The sequence below is a fragment of the Erpetoichthys calabaricus genome, chromosome 7 (assembly GCF_900747795.2).
Source record: "Erpetoichthys calabaricus chromosome 7, fErpCal1.3, whole genome shotgun sequence".
NCBI classification, from domain to species: domain Eukaryota; kingdom Metazoa; phylum Chordata; class Cladistia; order Polypteriformes; family Polypteridae; genus Erpetoichthys; species Erpetoichthys calabaricus.
In genome coordinates this window covers 170,092,656-170,113,518 of record NC_041400.2, presented here as the reverse complement: position 1 = coordinate 170,113,518, position 20,863 = coordinate 170,092,656, and the positions used below count along the sequence as shown (strand labels likewise).

Here is a 20,863-nt window from a genome sequence, read left to right as displayed (position 1 = left end):
CAAATCTGTCATAAAAACTGAGAATAACACCAACCCTGAATAAATCAAAAATGAGACTTTTGAGCTGTGTAGCCATCACACAGCCCATTCACAGCTGGGAATGTCCCATTCCTAACCAGGGACATTCCATGAAACCGTGGCCACACACACAAACACAAACATAATATTATCCTTTGTTTTCCTGACCCAGGGACTTTAAAACATACACAAAATACACTAAAACCAAAGTGTGAAATAACCAAGTCTAATTGTCTCCTGTGGAAACCTACAGCTTTTACTTAAAACCCTTTTGTTTCTATTGCAGGAAAATGAAGCAGATTTGACAGACTTGGAGGAGTACAAGGAGGCACAAAGCATTCTGGATTCTGTAAAATTAGAAGACTAGCTTTGAAACATTTTTTGCTCACCTCTTAAACATCCATTCCATAGAATTAGGCCCATGACTGTGGAGAAAGAAACAAAAATTAAACTTGATCAGAGTTTTTTTAGTGTGTTTTAAGTTAAATATCTACAGAAAACAAACATTGTTTATTGAGCCCTGATCAAATATTAATAAATTCTGATTTATGATACAATGGACTTGGATGTATTAATCTAAAAAAAAAAAACATATTGCTAATTAAAAAATAACAGTATCAAATAATGAGTTACAAATATTTTTTCCTCAAAACTGAAATGCACAAAATATTTTAGAGGTGAAATTAGTAACATCTTACTTATTTCAGCAAAGACTGTAATATGCCGGTTAAAAAGGATTTAGATGCTGTCTGTTGATATTTGATGAAGGAATATTTCACTACAACGGGATGACAATGCTGTTTGGTTGGTATGTTAACTTTATGCAATGCTTCTTCTTTTTGTAATTTTTACTCCTTTTTAAGTTGCTTAAAAAATCACCCAGTAACATCAAAATTTGATGCCGAGTCCAGGATCTGTGTGGATTAGAGAGGTCAAGATGTAGACTGGACCTCTGTAGTCATCCTTTTAGGTTTTAATTGTCTCTGTGTTCTCATACAACTGTCAGTTTTCTTCAAGTTCTTAAAGCAGCTAAATATATTCATACTTGATCATTTGTAAACCCATTGCATAATTTGAGTTTTTGGCTACAAAATGCACTTTTAATCGGTATCTGTCTCTTAATTTAAATAAAGTTTAATTATTCACCAGTCTTAGTGTTTTGAAGCATAGTAAAATGATGCACCTGCTGTACAGAAACTGTGCAGGTTAAAATAAGCGAACCTTTATTTCTGTGACTTACACCAAGTAAAACAGGATGAGGAGGGCCAATGACAAAATGCTAACCTGCAAACCAATGAAACTGAAAATCTGAAATGTTGTGTTAGGGATAGTTAAGCATAAAAATTGCAAAAAGGCAGGTGTATGTCAAGCTGAATTAACATTTTTGATTTACCTTAATTTTCAGATGTCTTAAAATGCAGTTCACTTTTTTAAGAGATCTGAAACTCGTTTCCAGATATTTTCAATGTGTTTCTTTAAATTTTAAGATATCCTCAATACATTTTGAAATATCTCACGTAATTTCCAGATATCTCAAAATACATTGAGAGATTTTGAAATCAAAATAGCTCAAATACTTTTTGAGGAATCTCAAATTGACCTTACCTGCTTTTTAAGATATCTCTGATATATTTGAGATGTCTAAAAGAAGCAGAATGTTATTTTGAGCCACCCTGACGTGTACTTCATAAATCTGAAAATGAACAGGATGCTATAACAATAACATTCCACACAATAGTTCGGTTTAATTACGGTTACATATGTTTTTACTGTTTGGTGCATTTCTTGACCTGAGCTAGTCAAAAGTGGAATAAGACACCACAACATCCCATCAAATAAATTTAAATAACCAACAGCTTTACTTTGCTTTAAAAGCCAGAAAAATGCACTTAGAATGAAAGAAGCACAAAAAGGGGAAGTTCTATTTGTTGGAGTTTCCCTCTTTCAATATACAGTACCTCTAGCTTGATATGCAGCAGAGATCAGGAGTCAACAACAGTGTGCTGCTTACATAAGTGAGAGCTTCCCACATAACCCAAAGAGTGGAACAGTTCTTCTTGTTATAGTTCACGTGGGAACAAATGAAAGAAATGTGAATATTCCTTCCAGGAAAAAAAATTGGGGAACTTGAAAACAAATCAGTTATTTTTCTCTGAAATCCTTCCAATACCAGGAAAATAAACTGCATAAACAGAACTTAATATTCAGTTGTAATGCATGATGGTACGAGGGAGAGTCGAGCTAAAGATAAAAAATAGGATTTATTAGAAAATTGAATGAACCTTAACAAAGCTGATGATGTCAGTTCTCAATGTAGTCTCCACCCTTCTCAGTGCACTTCTGTCACCTGCCTGGAAGTTGTCTGCATTCCAGAAGAATAAAAGGTTTTGTCTTGTCCTCGCAACCACTTGTGCACCCCTTTTTTTCACATCATCATCTGTCTTGAGTCGACGACCACTCAGATGTTTTTTAGAGGCTCAAAAAGATGAAAATCACACTGTGCCAAATCTAGTGAATAAGGAGGATGTGGCATTACCTCAAAATTCAGTTTCTTCAGACAAGCCTTGGTGTTCTTAGCAGTGTGTGGGTGGGCATTGTGTATGTTTGCAGCAAAAGGAGACCTTGAGACAACAACAACATTTATTTATATAGCACATTTTCATACCAAAAAGTAGCTCAAAGTGCTTTAATAAGAAATTAAAATAAGACAACATTAGTTAACATAGAAAAAGAGTAAGGTCCGATGGCCGGGGGGACAGAAGAAAAAAAAACTCCAGACGTCTGGAGAAAAAAAATAAAAAATAAAATAAATAAAAAATAAATAAAAATAAATGAGACAGCAGTGCCCACCACTTTGGTCAAATAGCAGGCTTCATGTTGGTCTCCAGCAAGTCACAGTAACTTGCACTAGTGACTGTAGTACCCCTCAGCATGTAGTGTTCAACAATAACTCGGGGGCACGAGTGGTTGCAGGAACGAGACAAAATCTTTTATTCTGCTGGAATCTAAGCTCTTCCAGGTAGGTTGCACAAGTGCATTGAGAAGGGTGGAGACTTCATTGAGAAAAGACTAAGTTGTTGGTTCCATTTTCTAATAGATTTCATTTTCAAACTTTACCTTGGCTCACCCTCGTATTTTTTTCAGTCACTGGAATGCCTTTCCCTGTTAACATTTCCTTTACAGATGAGATGGACTACATCTGCCTGTGTTTTAGAGAATTGGTGGACCTGACACAGGTGTCCTTTATAGAGAGAGTGTGCACCCCTAAGGTGTCGTGGGAGGAGATATGTGGGTTAAGGTCACAAGGCGTAAGGTAAAGGGTACACACTGTCTGTGGGCATCAGCCCTAGAATTGGAAATGTCAGACCATTTTCAGGTCCTTGCAGAGCTGGACAGTGTCTGTGAAGTGGTTAGCAGCGATGAGGAGCCCCAACGGGCTACCTCAAAACCAATTCCCAGAAAGAGTGAGGTAGTGATAGTTGGGGACTGTTTCATTAGGGAAATTGAAGCACAGGTTTGCTCCAGAGAGAGAGAGACAGAGAGTCTTCTACAATGTGTTGCCTTCCGGGTGCACAGGTGGGAGACCCCCCCTGGAAGAGTGGATAGGCTCTTGGGCAGAGCAGGGTTGGAGTGGGTCCAATTGTCATTGTTCATGTTGGAATAAATGACATACATAAAGGTAGTCTGTCAGTTCTGTGATGTAAATTCAAAGAGTTAGGTGCCAGGCTGAGGAGCCTGCCAGTCCAGGTAAGACTGAGGAGATTAGAAGAGTTAACGTGTGGCTGAGATCTTGTTGCAGGGAATAAGGGTGTAGGTTTATGGGGCATTGGGACTCCTTTTGGAACAGAAGGGACCTGTTCCACCGTGACAATATGTTGGGGAGGTGAATGAATAGTTTAGTCGAGGATTGATTGTTTAAACTATAGAATGGGGGGAAGGGAGTTTAGGACAGGCCAGGTTTAGAACTGTAAATGGTGGAACAAACAATAGTGTAAAAATAAAAATGCATAGTAATGTAAATTCAAACCCATCATTTAAATGTAAAAGTAAAAGGAGAACTTGAAGCTCTAGCATGAAATGTAACCTGCAAAACTGAATCTCAATTTGGCCAACCGGTAGAAGACAAAGCATACAGATAACAGGAGAATGCTCCATGTGGGGTGAGGTCACCAGTGGAGTCCCTCAGGGGTCTGTCCTTCGACCGTTGTTTCTGATTTATATTAGTGACATTGGTTCCAGTATAGTTGGTGAACTTGTGAAATTTGCAGATGATAAAATTGGAGGAATGGTAGACACTGAGGAGGCCGCCAAAGCAATTCAAGACAACTAGGACTTGCTTCAGAACTGGACGAACACTTGGAAAATGCAGTTTAATGTAGAAAAGTGTAATGTGCTATGTGTGGGCAAAAGGAACAGATTTACAAACACACGATGTTCAAGGTTAAGCACTTTATTCTCATTGTGTAACACAACAAAATTACTTTTTGTGACAGTCCCAAGGTGCATTTAAAGAACAAATAATTCCAAATATGTCGTATACAGTGTTAAGTGAACAAGTAAGCAGAGCAAATTATTGCTCAAAGTACAGCAGCATAAATTATTGCACCTGTTAATGAATAGTACATTACATATTATATATTGTATTACGTTAGTATATTGCACATTACCAGCATAGCTTATTGCACATGTTCAATTAAAAATGATCTCAGACTGAGGAAATTCAGAGTTCAGAAAGTTTATGGCAGATGGAAAAAAGCTATTTTTTAGTCTGTTTGTGCATACACAGATTGACCTAAAGCGTCTGCCTGACGGGTGGAGCTCAAACAAAGAAATTCCAGGATGAGTTTTGTCCTTGAGAATGTCTTTGGCCCTTCTCACACAGCGAGTCTTATACAAGACACTGTCCTACAAGAAGGGACCTCAGACAAGGATTTAGGTGTTTATGTTGACACAATATTCTCATCGTCTAAATCTGTGGTTCCTAAAAGGTTTTTATTCCAACCAGATTCACAATCGGTGATAATAATCGATAACAACTGATCTCATTTATTAGCTGGTCTTTTTTACTCTTCTCTTTTATTCTAAATTCAGAAAAACAACAACAGTATGTTTTTTACATTAATAAGACATGTAGAAATATTTCTATTTTTTTCTAAAGCTATAAATGCTTAACTCTCTTTTGTAATTTTCCTATTATTTTTCCATTTTCTTGTGTAGTTTGCTCCCTTCATTTATCTCTAATAGTGACAAACATCCACCAGCATAGCAGACACCCAGGTTGATGAAAGCAGCAATGACTTCAGTGTCAGGCCTGCTAATTAGTAAATAATCACATAAATAACCAGAACACCAGGAAAAGCAGAATGAAAGTTAGGTTGAAAATACTGTTACCGACTTAAAATTTTAAAACGTTAAAGACGCATACAGCGCCACCCCGCTGCCTGCGCTTGGGAAAGCAGATCATAACCTGGTTCTGCTTCAGCCTCACTACAAACCAAGAGTGAGGGTCCTACCTACAACCACACGATCATTCAGGAAGTGGTCCCCGGAGGCAGAGAAGGCTCTGAGAGAATGCTTTGGAACTATGGACTGGGATATCCTGCAGGAATCACATAGTGAGAACATTGAGGAGGTTGTTGACTGCACTACCAACTACATTAACTTCTGTATGGACATTGTAGTTCCAGTAACAACTGTACGCTGCTATGCTAACAACAAGCCATGGATTACAAGTGACATCAAGGACCTTTTGAACCAGAAGAAAAGGGCTTTTAAAGGAGGTGATCAGCATGAACTCAAGCACGTGCAGAAGGAACTCCGAGTCCAGCTCAGGGTGGCGAAGCAGCAGTACAGGAGAAAGCTGGAGCAGAAGTTGCAGAATAACAGTATGAAGGAAGTGTGGGATGGGATGAAGATCATCACTGGCTGCAGCTCGAAGCGGGGTGCCACCATCAAGAGAGACGTGAAGAGAGCAAACCAAATGAACAACTTCTTTAACAGGTTTGACCACCCTAACCCACTCTCACCTCAGAGTACTGCACCCTCCACACATCCTTCTGCTGATACCAGCATAGGAGAGACATCCCCACCCACAATTACAACAGCGCAGGTGAGCAGAGAGCTGAGGAGACTTCGTGCCAGCAAAGCAGCGGGTCCAGATGGAGTATCGCCACGACTGCTGAAGGTCTGTGCATCGGAGTTGGGGGGTCCTCTACAGCGCATCTTCAACCTGAGCGTGGAACAGGGGAGAGTCCCGAGGCTTTGGAAAACATCTTGCATCACCCCAGTCCCAAAGGTATCACGTCCTAGTGAGCTGAATGACTTCCGGCCTGTTGCTCTGACATCACATGTGATGAAGACCATGGAGAGGCTGCTGCTTCACCACCTGAGGCCACAGGTTCAACACGCCCTCGACCCTCTGCAGTTTGCATATCAGGAGAAGGTGGGAGCGGAGGATGCCATCATCTATATGCTACACCGATCCCTCTCTCACTTGGACAGAGGCAGTGGTGCTGTAAGAATTATGTTTCTAGACTTCTCTAGTGCCTTCAACACAATCCAACCTCTGCTCCTTAGGGACAAGCTGACAGAGATGTGAGTAGATTTATACCTGGTGGCATGGATCGTGGACTATCTTAAAGACAGACCTCAGTATGTGTGTCTTGGGAACTGCAGGTCTGACATTGTGGTCAGCAACACAGGAGCGCCACAGGGGACTGTACTTTCTCCGGTCCTGTTCAGCCTATATACATCGGACTTCCAATACAACTCGGAGTCCTGCCACATGCAAATGTTCGCTGACGACACTGCTATCGTGGGCTGCATCAGGAGTGGGCAGAAGGAGGTGTATAGGGACTTAATCAATGACTTTGTTAAATGGTGCGACTCAAACCACCTACACCTGAACACCAGCAAAACCAAGGAGCTGGTGGTGGATTTTAGGAGGCCCAGACCCCTCATGGATCCTGTGATCATCAGAGGTGACTGTGTGCAGATGGTGCAGACCTATAAATACCTGGGAGTGCAGCTGGATGATAAATTAGACTGGACTGCCAATACTGATGCTCTGTGTAAGAAAGGACAGAGCCGGTTATACTTCCTTAGAAGGCTGGCATCCTTCAACATCTGAAATAAGATACTGCAGATGTTCTATCAGACGGTTGTGGCGAGCGCCCTCTTCTACGCGGTGGTGTGCTGGGGAGGCAGCATTAAGAAAGACGCCTCACGCCTGGACAAACTGGTGAGGAAGGCAGGCTCTATTATTGGCATGGAGCTGGACAGTTTGACATCTGTGGCAGAGCGAAGGGCGCTGAGCAGACTCCTGTCAATAATGGAGAATCCACTGCATCCACTAAACAGTGTCATCTCCAGACACAGGAGCAGCTTCAGCGACAGACTGCTGTCACCGTCCTGCTCCACTGACAGACTGAGAAGATCATTCCTCCCCCAAACTATATGACTCTTCAATTCCACCTGGGGGGGGGGGGGGGGGGTAAACGTTAACATTATACAAAGTTATGGTCTGTTTTTACCTGCATTATTATCAATCTTTAATTTAATATTGTTTTTTTTTGTATCAGTATGCTGCTGCTGGAGTATGTGAATTTCCCCTTGGGATTAATAAAGTATCTATCTATCTTAAAAAAAACTGCATGTTCCCAGTATAACTGCTTATTAGTTATTAATTAGTTATTACTTAGTTTGTAATTTCTACATTGACTCTAAAACATAGAAACTGGGAAATAATGACTCACTTAATTAGGCTAAGAGTCCAATGAAAAAACAGAAGTTGGTTAGAACAAAAACCTGCAGCCACAGTGGGTCCCCAGGACCGAGTTTGGGAAACACTCGTCTGAATGATGTGCAGAAGCTAAACGGCAAATAAAAATATTATGTTGTATCGTAACAACTGTTGAATGTACAGTGCATCCAGAAAGTATTCACAGCGTATCACTTTTTCCACATTTTGTTACGTTACAGCCTTATTCCAAAATGGATTAAATTCATTTTTTCCTCAGAATTCTGCACACAACACCCCATAATGACAACGTGAAAAAAGTTTACTTGAGGTTTTTGCAAATTTATTAAAAATAAAAAAACTGAGAAATCACATGTACATAAGTGTTCACAGCCTTTGCTCAATACTTTGTCGATGCACCTTTGGCAGCAATTACAGCCTCAAGTCTTTTTGAATATGATGCCACAAGCTTGGCACACCTATCCTTGGCCAGTTTCGCCCATTCCTCTTTGCAGCACCTCTCAAGCTCCATCAGGTTGGATGGGAAGCGTCGGTGCACAGCCATTTTAAGATCTCTCCAGAGATGTTCAATCGGATTCAAGTCTGGGCTCTGGCTGGGCCACTCAAGGACATTCACAGAGTTGTCCTGAAGCCACTCCTTTGATATCTTGGCTGTGTGCTTAGGGTCGTTGTCCTGCTAAAAGATGAACCGTCGCCCCAGTCTGAGGTCAAGAGCGCTCTGGAGCAGGTTTTCATCCAGGATGTCTCTGTACATTGCTGCAGTCATCTTTCCCTTTATCCTGACTAGTCTCCCAGTTTCTGCTGCTGAAAAACATCCCCACAGCATGATGCTGCCACCACCATGCTTCACTGTAGGGATGGTGCCAGGTTTCCTCCAAACGTGACGCCTCGCATTCACACCAAAGAGTTCAATCTTTGTCTCATCAGACCAGAGAATTTTCTTTCTCATGGTCTGAGAGTTCTTCAGATGCCTTTTGGCAAACTCCAGGCGGGCTGCCATGTGCCTTTTACTAAGGAGTGGCTTCCGTCTGGCCACTCTACCATACAGGCCTGATTGGTGGATTGCTGCAGAGATGGTTGTCCTTCTGGAAGGTTCTCCTTTCTCCACAGAGGACCTCTGGAGCTCTGACAGAGTGACCATCGGGTTCTTGGTCACCTCCCTGACTAAGGCCCTTCTCCCCTGATCGCTCAGTTTAAATGGTCGGCCAGCTTGCTGTAGGAAGAGTCCTGGTGGTTTCGAACTTCTTCCACTTATGGATGATGGAGGCCACTGTGCTCATTGGGACCTTCAAAGCAGCAGAAATTTTTCTGTAATCTTCCCCAGATTTGTGCCTTGAGACAATCCTGTCTCGGAGGTCTACAGACAATTCCTTTGACTTCATGCTTGGTTTATGCTCTGACATGAACTGTCAACTGTGGGACCTTATATAGACAGGTGTGTGCCTTTCCAAATCATGTCCAATCAACTGACTTTACCACAGGTGGACTCCAATTAAGCTGCAGAAACATCTCAAGGATGATCAGGGGAAACAGGATGCACCTGAGCTCAATTTTGAGCTTCATGGCAAAGGCTGTGAATACTTATGTACATGTGCTTTCTCAATTTTTATATTTTTAATAAATTTGCAAAAATCTCAAGTAAATTTTTTATGTTGTCATTATGGGATGTTGTGTGTAGAATTCTGAGGGGAAAAAAATGAATTTAATCCATTTTGGAATAAGGCTGTAACATAACAAAATGTGGAAAAAGTGATGCGCTGTGAATACTTTCCAGATGCACTGTAAATCTTGTAAATGAAAAATTAATAGACTCCTTCAGGCTCCGGTTAATTTAACAAGTGAGAACAACGTATGGTCAAGATCTTTGGATAAGATAACTGTCCAGCAAAGTCTTTTGACGTTTCTGATGAGTTTTTCAATACAATGTGGGCCTGTAGTCAGGTTGTCTGTGTCAGTCCGAGAGATGTCTTGTCTCTATTCAAACCATGTTGTAATGTATTAAATTTTAGCATGAGTTTAACTTCCCATTCTTTTCTCTCTTGCTGTGTTCTGAAGTTGCCCATAAACACTGTGACTTTAAAGTCCCTCTCACAGTGGCCATGGCTGTTGAAGTGGGCTGCTACAGGAACATCTGTGTTGCCACGTTTAATGTGGAACCTGTGTAAACGTTCTCTGGTTCGTTTTAGAATTATTGGTTGACTTAATAATTTCAAGTTAGTCTTCAAATATGTTGTCATGTATATATGATGCAATTAAATTCTTGCACGGCTCCCACTGCCTGGTGACAGAAGTATAACACCAGGAACAGATGATGAATGTGATATGGGTGTCTACCTTTTAAAGGTGTATTTTCTGAGATATCTAAGCCTTTTTTGATGAAATATTTGTGTTTGTATTTTGGAAGATTTTTTCTCTTTTCTATTTGTTACTGTTCCACAACACCTTTTAGTTAATTCATGAGTGCTTTTATTTCATGGCCTCTGTTGCTAGTATGCTGTTCCTAGTTACTTCAATGTTAAATTTTGGTCTTCATATTACATAAAAGACATAGCAGTACTAGAGAAAGTCCAGAGAAAAAAGACTAGAGTGACACTGGGGACTGAGAGGAATGAGCGTTAAGGAGACATTGCAGGTGTTTAAAATTTTGAAGAGAATTACTACAATGGATGTCGGGTATTATTTTAAAAAATAAATTCTTCAACAAGACCACGGAAACACACTTGGACACTTGTTAAGAGCAGATTTCACACAAATGTCAGAAATTGTGTTTTTTTCCATATAAAGTATCATAGACACATGGAATAAATTAGCAAGTAGTGTTGTGGAAAGCAGCACTTGATGTTATCTTGGACAGTCTAGGTGAATCAGATGGATGAGGGTTAAGTGCTTGTTCTCATTACAATTGTTCCAATATTCTAATATAGAAATACTGATAAAAAAATGTCTGAAATAGCATCAACCACCGTAATTCAGGGTGATTATAAAGAATTGTAACGATTTACTTCATGAGATAGATGGACATAATAAACAGCAATAGTTGTATCAGATGTTTAAAATGTTAAAATGTCTGCTTCAATTTAAATGTGTAAAGTCTAAATATTCTCAATTGTAATAGTAATGGTAGCAGAAATTTGAACTTTTTACCTTCTGATAGAGAGTTGCATTCCTAGTGAGGAGCTCAGGATCACTGACCTTGAAACTGGCTAAAAGACACCTCACATGCTCACATTTTGTAATAATCAAAGAACTCCCATATTCGTGATCAGAACCTGAAACAGCATAAAACAATACTCCACATGCCTCTATTAACGACACCCATTTTTGCAAAGTTTTGTCAAAAAGAGCTTTGTGAGCAGAAAAATAAAAAACTGAGCCCATCCTGTGATGACCTGCTGCCTCATCCAGGACCTGGTGATGCCAGAGTTTGATCTGGCCAGCTGTGACAACATAATTGGATTAAGGGGGTTTACAAAATGAAGGAAGAAAGCTGTGCCCTGCATTGAAGTATATGATTTTCCTCCCATTTAGTCATCGAATTTCTAAAACTGTTTGTTTCCAGTGTGTGTTATGGGGAGTTTGTGTGCTCACTGCAAGAATCAACCCTGCCAGTCCTTTACAGGGCACATACAGTGGATTCAGAAATCATTCAGACCCCTCATACTATGTACACTTTATTGCAATGTAGATTATATTTGAAATTGATAAATGTGCCATTTTTGATAATCAATATACACTGAGTCACCCTTAATAAAGTTCACACAGGTTTTCAGAAAGGTTTGCAAATTAATTAAAAATCAAAAACTGAAATCTCTCATTCATGTAAGATTCCAGACCGTTTGCTGTGGATCTCCACATTGTGGTCAGATGCATTCTGTTTGCCTTAATCCTCTCTGAAATGTGTCCAGAACTTCTGTGGAGTCCACCTGTGGTAAATTGAATTAACCGGACATTGCTTAAAAAGACACACACCTGGGTGTAGAAGTTCCACAATTCACACTGCATGTCAGGATGAAAAGCAAGCCATGAAGTCTGAGGACATCTCTGTAGACCTCCTTGATAAAACTATGGTGAGTACAGATCAGAGCAAGGGGGTAAAACCATTTATAAAATGTTGAGTGTTCCCAGGAGCACTTAATAATTGTGAAATAGAAGAAGTTTGGAACCACAAGCACTCTTCTTCCTAGAGTTGGTCGGCTAGCAAAACTGAGCAAATGGGCAAGAAGGAGGCCAAGAACCCAACTGCCACTCTAAGACAGTTTCAGAAGTCCTCTGCTGAGATGGGAGAACCTGTTGGAAGGGTGACCATCGCAGTAGCACTCCGGTAATCAGGTATTTATTGTAGAGAGGCTAGACAGAGTCTGCGAAGAAAACCTGTGCCAAAGTGCAGACAACCTCAGACAGGGGTGACAATTCACCTTTCAGAATGACAAGGACCTAACCATACAGCCAAGGCAACGCTGGAGTGACATCGGGATAAGTGGCCCCGTTAAAGCCCAGACCTAACCCCACCTGTGGAGAGACCTGTCCAGCCTAATGGAGCCTCTTGAGGATCTCTCAATACCGACAATAAATATGTGTAAACGAATACATGTTTGTTCCTGCCTTGTGCCCTGTGCCAGCTGGGATAGGGACCAGCAACCCCCGTGAGTCTGTTCAGGCCTAAGCGGGTTAGAAAATGACATGACTAAAATGCTCCACTTCACTTTAAAGAAATGTAGAATATGGGAGTAACCTAAGCAATCTTAACTGATTACAGTATAAGGATTCTTGTGGTGGTGGTGGCAACATCATGCTATGGGGGTGCTTCTCAGCAGCAGGAATAGGGAGACTGATCAGAAGTGAGGGAAGGATGAACGCAGCCAAATACAGAGAGGTCCTTGAAGGAAACCTGCTCCATAGAGCATGAGATCTCAAACTGGGAAGATGATTTACCTTATAGCATTACAACCACCTGAGGCACACAGCCAAGACAACACTGGAGTGACTTTGAGACAAGTCTCCAATTGTCCCTGAGAGGCCCTGCCAAAGTCCAAAATTAAACCCCATAGAACATCTGAGATGAAGAGACCTGAAGATGACAGTTTACAGACACTTCCCATCCAAGCTAATGGAACTTGAGAGGATCTGCCTGAATGAATGGGATAAAATGCCCAACTGCCCAAATCCACATTTGCAAAGCTTGTGGAGATTTGCCCAAGAAGAATCAAAGCTGAAATTGCTGCCTAAAGGGATTCTACACATTACTTGAATTAAGGGTCTGAATTCTCCTATGAAGGAGAGATTTCAGTTTTTGATTTCTGAATGCACGTTTTCACTTTTTCATTATGGATTATTGAGTGTAGATTGTTCAGCAAAAATGACCAATTTTTCCATTTAACGCAAATCTACAATACAATAAAGTGCGGAGAAAGCAAATGGGTCTGAATGTTTTATGAATCCATTGTAAGTACAAACTGGGCCAATTTTGAGTTAGTCAGTCTGATTGTATTTTTTGGATGGTTCTCTTCAGAGTAAACTGACCATCATTTAGGTAATTTACTTAATCATTTATTTATTTCACACGTCTGCGTATTCTGTTATAAAACCTATGCTGGCAGCAGTGGGTGTAAGACAAGAGCCTTGATGGGAGGTCAGTCCATTATCGATCACGCTCCTGCACACACTCACACTCGTCTAGCTGATGACATTTTTACAATTGGTTTTCATTTATTCATCTATTCATTAATTCTCCAGATCCTCTTACTCAGATCCATTGTTGTGGGTGGCTGAAGTGTAGACCAACAACATCTGGCAGAAAGCATGATGGGATTTATGGGGCACCAATTATTTGTGGAGCACTCTCACTCACACACCCACACAAGACAGATTTACCAATGAACCTGTCAACCTCTCTTTGGAATGAGGCATGAAATCAGAGTACCCAAAAAAAATGAACTTGTATCACTCATGTACTTACTGTATTCTGCAGCTCTATTTATTCAATTTCAGGTCTGATAGATGTTTGGCAGCTGTTCTAGCAACTCAAGGTACAAAGCAGGAATCAAACTGGGGCACCAAACCATCATCTGGCACACCCAACCAGACAAAGCAAATTTAGAATGAACAGCTAATCTTTAGACTGGGCTTGGACGCTGGCGAGGACATACTAGTAGGATGAGTTTACGTTTTGTCTGTCTCCATCACGTTTCATATTCCACTTCTGTGTGCACTTTTTACAGATGTGCAGCTTGCAGCATTGCCAAGCAGTCTCTAAGTCATTCAAGTGAAGATGGAGGAGTGTTATTAATTACCGGTAAGCATTTGAATTAGTTGTAGCAAATGGCAGGAGGAAGAAAAACCTCCCAGATATTCAAGAGAGTCACTCAGAGAAGAATAACCACTTCACTTGCTCTCTTGTCTTCAGCCCCTGGCAGAGCTGGGCACGGAGGTGCAGGACAAAGTCACAGTGGTTAAGGAACACTGTGACACACAGGGACGTTTGTTACGGACACTGCAAGGTCCCAGTTTTTTTGTTCTGCTAAAGAATTGATTTGGTGTTACAGTAAAATTCAAAATATAACTATAATAAAATTAATAACGCTCCAACAAAAATATCATAAAACAAAAAGTATTTGTATTCTCCATGCTTCATAACTGTTATCAAAAAATATTAGACCTCTCAGAGAAACGTTAGAACAGTGGTTCTCAAACTGTGGCGTGGGCCCCCCTAAGAGGGCGTGAAGTAACAAAAAGGGGGATGTGAAGATGTGAAAAAAAGAAAATAAGAATCGAAAATATGAAAAATACATCTATTGAAACCAAAACAAATTAACTTAAACTACACTCTGATACTAGAAAAATAAATATAGAGTTAGATAAATGTCGATAAAAGTTAAGTAGGTATAATAAAATATGCATCTATGATATATCATTAATTAAAAAAGAACAAATTGGTATTAGTGGGCTCCTTTCAAAAAAACATTAGGGGGGGTGCAATTAAAACTGTTATGAAAACTCAGGTTGCAAATACATAAAGGTTGAGAAACGCTGCGTTAGAACATTAGAACATTTTTTATGAGAATGGGCCTTTCAGCCCAACAATGTTTGCCAGTCCTACCCACTTAATACCTCCAAAATGAACAGGTGCCTGCTCAGCGCCCGTCGCTCCGCCACAGATGTCAAACTCTCCAGCTCTGTGCCTATGATAGAGCCTGCCTACCTCACCAGTCTATCCAGGCGTGAGGCGTCCTTCTTCTTAATGCACTCTCCACTTTTTAACTTCCACTGCATTTTTATAACTCTTTATTTAATATTGTTTTTTATCAGTATGCTGCTGCTGTTGGCTGTATGTGAATTTCAGGGAGGGAGGAATCTATCTATCTATCTATCTATCTATCTATCTATCTATCTATCTATCTATCTATCTATCTATCTATCTATCTATCTATCTATCTAAAAATAACTTCAGGTCCAGCTTTGAAAGTCCTACTGTCTACGACATTGCTTATTCCATGTGTCTGTGGTTCTCTTTCTGAAGGTAAACTTCCTAATGTTTGAGCAAAATTTGCCCCTAACAAATTTCCAACTGTGCCCCCGTGTTCTTGTTAAACTCATTTTAAAGTAACAGTCTCGATCCACTGGGCTAATCCTTTCATAACCCTGATTGCTTTGATCATGTCACCTCTTAGTTTACTTTTATTTAAGCTAAAAAGGTTCAGTTCCTTTAATCTTTCCCCATTTCACATAACCTGCAATCTTGGAATCAACCTAGATCAGGGGTCTCTAACACGTTACTCACGAGCTACCGGTAGCTCGCAATCCCTTTCCAAGTAGCTCGCTAAAGGGTTAATGAATCCTATATAAATTTGAAAACTTGATTAGTCAAATTAGGGGTGGATGATCTTTTCCAAAAAAATCATATCACAATCCCTTTAACACAAAATCACGATCCACAATCTGAATTGCAATCTCTTTTTTCAATGTGGCATACACTTAAGAGAATGTCCGGACTCAAACTCATCAAGACCTAAGTAACACTTTATTTTAAATATGAAACAAAGTTGAATTCAAATGTTCTCTTGTTGGCTAACTAAGCGAAGTTAAGGAACGTGTCCTGAAGTTGGCGACTGAATGAGGAAGGCCTTTCCCCTTGGCATGCTGCGTGTTTCTCGGATTTGCGCAAATAAATCGGTCCTGTAAGTGAACTCTGATACATAGTGCAATGAGAGAAGTCACAAAATCAGCCGGAAGGTTCAAGAATATTATAGAAAAAAAACCCGATCCAAATCCGTTCAGTAGTTCTCTTGTGAAAAGCAGACAGACATACATACGGATAGAGAGACATTGGATTTTATATTTTATATATTAGTAAACCTTCAAAATAATGTGCAGTTTAAGTCTCAACAGCATTCTCAGCATTTCTGGAGCTTAGCAGAGCGAGATAAGTTAAGAATCTTCACCAAGCAGCTCTGCTTTGTTTGGGTCTCCATACCTCTGCGAGTCTGACATGAATGTCATGAAGTCAAAGTTCAGATCAAGACTGACAGACGAACATTTAAGTGAGTGAACCTGAGTGGCTACACCCCACCAGACACCTGCCTCTCTTGTTGACTCCATGCAGTGCCAGTCATCTAACTAACTAAACAACACATCAGAACTGCAACTGGACCTGTGAATAAAGTGACACAGTGACATGGAACAAAATGACAAATGAATAAATAACATCTGTGTAATTGGAATTGCATTGTTTGGTTTTGACAGCATTCATGTTTTAATTCAATAGTGTGGGATACGCTAGAAAATGCATACAGACATACAAAATGCACTTGCAGGTGAATTAAATATTTTTTGTGATGTTTTAATGCAAACTAAGCTATGAGAATAAATGTTAGAAAACATGAGTAGCTCTCAGCCATTTTCATTTTGTAAAATGGGGAAAAAAGGTTGGAGACCCCTGATCTAGATGATCTTCTTTGGACTTCTTCTCATGCTTTTATATCTTTTTTTAACAGCTCAGAGACCAGGACGGCACACAGTACATCCCCTTTGACTTATAAAATGTTAAACACTCATAAAAATCAGTAAACATAATTAAGACTCAACAAAAGACAAAACCAGACAGTAAAAAATGACAATAGACAGAGAGGGGAATTGTGACACCCCTGGCCTTCGATATCCAAAACAATGTGCCTTATATATGAAAGTGTCAAAAAATATTCAACATACAGAAAGTTGCCTCACAATAAAGCAACTCAAAAACAACAAATCCAAAACCTAAAAATAAATCCTGAAATAAGAGAAGATAAACAGAGTATGATCGACATGTACATAAAATAATTCAAGATAAACAATCTAGAAACAAGAGGGAGCTGAGCCATGTAAGTTCACCCAATATGAAGACCAGAGGTGACCCTTGAGCTGTTGGGGGACCCCATCCATTGACACTTTACATTACAAGAACAACTATTTACATGAAACAATACTTTCAATAAAATGTACATTAGGAAATAATGTGACAAACACAATTTCATAATAATATTTACAGTAAAAATCGACAAAAGGATTAAACAAAAAGAAAACACATTTGAGTCAGGGAAGTCACCATAACAATAGCACCCTTGTTAGATTTCATGTTGAGCACGGCCTGCAGTTTTCGGTCTCCGTATCACCAAAAAGACATATCAGCTCTAGAACAGGTCCAGAGAAGAGCAACTCGATTGATTAATTTTTAGATTAAACAAAGCAAGATTAAGAGATAGTATGATAGACGATCTTCAACAAGAACACGGCAACGAAGGTGAAAACTGGTTACATATGTTACGGGTTTTTTGCCTGCAGAGAACTACAGATTAATTAAATAAATGGCCGATTAGTGTGGTAGAGAGAGAAGGGACCTTCAAATCTCATCTTCATTTATAAATATGAGATTGGCAGTCTTTTTTTGGGCTGAATATGTATCTCTTTGTAAAATTGTTCTGATGTCATGCACACCTCAGCACTCATAGAGGGCCAATTCAGGGCTGCAAGTGGGACGCAGGAAGAAAAGCTCAGAAGGTGCGGACTCCTCCTCAAGCACTGTGAGGGTGAAGGTCTAACTGCTGCACAGCCTTCATGTTTAATAAGTAGGAGTTTTTTGAGGTTTGTACAGCTGGTAAATCCTATTTCAGCAACATGATAAAGGAATAAAACACATGAAAGCAGCATTTTACCGTATTTGACCAGGATACCCATGAGGGTGAGGCATGCATGGAAGGTGCTAAACGCAGTGCGTTATGGAGCCAGGATCATTTTATAAATTAGCTGAGGTCAAAACTGGAGCACCACATGGCCTAATGGTGGGCCCACTTCTATATTTAATGTGTCTAAATCATTTAGGTGAAAATGGAGTCCACACTGTCTGGCTGAATAGCATCCTGCTGAGCTCAGGGCTGCCAAGTCCCACAAAGGGTGGTGACATTGGAATATTCTGATCCACAGCTCTGTCCTCAACATATACAGTATAACACACACTGCCCAGATGTTTCCATCTTTGCTTGCCACCTTTTTTTAGGTACACTGAGGAGCCCATCGTTCCTGGCTGCATTACATCCCACTCTACAAATGGTGGGGAGATCAGCAGGTGCACAGCTGCCTTCTGGTCAGAACAATGAGCTAAAAAGTCTCCGGCCATCCTGTACAACCACTCTTCTCTCTCCTCTGTTCAGAACTGCCAGCAGTCGCACCACCAGGTTAGCTGGCAGTTTTATCTGCTGGTCACCAGTATTCTCAACAGCCATTGATACTGACAAGGGCATCAACACAGCAGATCTGCATTTCTTACATCTATCAAGTGTTGTTTCATTTAAGGTACGTTTTTGTATTTATTGTCTCTCATTGTGTATTTATTATTGGTATTCGTTAAGTGAAGGAGACTTAAACATGGTGGAAGAGGGTCTGTCACCTCCACAAAAAAGCACAAAGCAGAACCTTCATTGCCAGCCCAGTGAAGATTCACCCAGATCAGCTTACTCCAAACTACAATGTCAATGTACCACCAGGAGGCTGTGGTCTGACTTGGCCCACAAACGACAGAACTGGACTAAATTAAAAAAAAAAAAGCTTATATTTTCCAAAATGCCTTACAAGAAGGAGACAACCATCCAACTCGATAAACTCAAACCATCAAAGACGATCATTTCTGTATAAATGAAAAAATAATTAATTTTTAAACAAAAGAACAAGGGAGGCACGGTGACGCAGTGGTAGCGCTGCTGCCTCGCAGTAAGGAGTCCTGGGTTCGCTTCTCCTGTGTGGAGCTTGCATGTTCTCCCTGTGTCTGCATGGGTTTCCTCCCACAGTCCAAAGACATGCAGGTTAGGTGGATTGGCAATCCTAAATTGTCCCTAGTGTGTGCTTGGTGTGTGTGTGTGTGTGTGTCCTGCGGTGGGCTGCCTCGGATTTGTTTCTACCTTGTGCCCTTTGCTGGCTGGGATTGGCTCCAGCAGACCCCGGTGACCCTGTGTTAGGATATAGCGGGTTGGACGATGGCAAAAGAACAACAAACAAAGCTCAAAAGAACAAAAAGGAGTTGCCTAAACTCCTAAACCAAATGAGTCCTAAATCACAATCCAATAAACAAACCAAAAGCAAAAAAGCACAATCCAAATACAGAAACTATAAGAGCCAATCATAGAAAGTTAAAGTTTTGAGTTAAATTCATGTTAATGTTTGATTTATTTGAATAGAATATGATTCCTTCCATAGTCATAGACAATGGTTTAGTCTTTTCCCCCTATAAGTTAGCAAGATGTAGAATCTTCTTACTATAACTGAGAAACAGTGAGTTGATAAGCGTTAGTTGTTGTTTAGAACAGGTCCTTGTAAAGAGGACTTGATAAACCCATTTAAGTTTAGAAATGGGATAAGCATACAGTTTTCTGACCGTTTTGAAATGGTTCAGAAATTATAAGTGACTAGTAACGATTTAAGATGTAACAAGATTAAGCTTAGAACTAAATTTTTTCTTATTATAATTTTTCCTTTTTTGCTATTTTTAATTTTCTTTTTTTTGTGTGAACTGTTTTACTTTCAAACTTAACTAAACTTTTAAAAAATGAAGATATTTTGTCTGTGGAATCATTTCTGCGCTTCAGGCTTTTTTGTTGAATCCCATTTTTTAAGTTGGAGCTGCTGAATTTTGGAAATTTTGGGAAAACGCAGCTACAGAAACAATATCTTAACTCCGTCAGCAAGCGTCAAAGAGCCGCTGCTCCACATTCCTGTCTCTCTGGCGTAAATAGTCAGAGGGCGGGCTCAAGGTGGTGATGTCATGTCAGTGGCTCCGCCTCATGGGGAACCGCCCACAAAGAACATGGATCACAGGCAAATTTAAAAGGACAGTGCACTGCTTATCATATATATAATTTGCCAGCCTACTCACTCACTCACTCACGCACGTCTGTCCGAAGCCGAATGTGCAGTCGCCTTCTGCGCAGCTGCCCGAAAAACCTTACGAGACCGACATCGCAGCAGGCGTCGGATTTAAGGACGCGAAAATTCAAAGAGAAAGGCGACTTCAATTAAAGCTCTAGAGGCCTGAAAGGCGATTTCGACTACAGCTCGAGGCCTAATTACGCATTCATTCAATACACCTATATCAGGTTTGTGGTGCTTATACTTATTACTATTCTACTCGTGCCTGTTTCATATTACGTTGTCGAAACGGGCTCTTTCTCTAGTCATTTATAAACAGGATCGACAGAAGTGACATAAAAATATGAAAAATAATTCAAAATTTGCAAAGACGACTCTAAATCACAAAATACATGTGAATTAAGGCTGCACTATGACAGTATTGTATGACTCTAACGAGTACTTCTCATTATTTTGTGCATATGTCACCTGAAACTTGAACTTGAGCTTCCATCTTTAAGCCTACTAGGGGGCTCTGCCCCCTGCTCGCTTCACTCTCCCACCCCAGGGTTTGGTTTACCGGATATACAATTTAAAGAGATTGTTATTTTCATGGGAATTGTTACATATGCATTGTTTTCAATTTTAATTTAAAACTTTTGTAAAAACAATACTTGTCCTTTATTTCCGGCCCCGGGTGTGGTTAAATCTTTCTCA

General features: G+C 40.2%; 1 protein-coding gene across 1 annotated transcript in view; it reads left to right on the top strand.

Annotated features, from left to right (window-relative positions):
• Window positions 1–1,168, top strand: part of tbca (tubulin cofactor a) — a 76,508-nt gene extending 75,340 nt beyond the window's left edge. Inside the window, exon 4 of the mRNA XM_028805705.2 lies at window positions 305–1,168. Coding sequence (XP_028661538.2) covers window positions 305–385 — 81 coding nt within the window. The 3' untranslated portion in view covers window positions 386–1,168. The remainder of the gene's footprint in view (window positions 1–304) is intronic.
• Window positions 1,169–20,863: the final 19,695 nt, after the last annotated feature.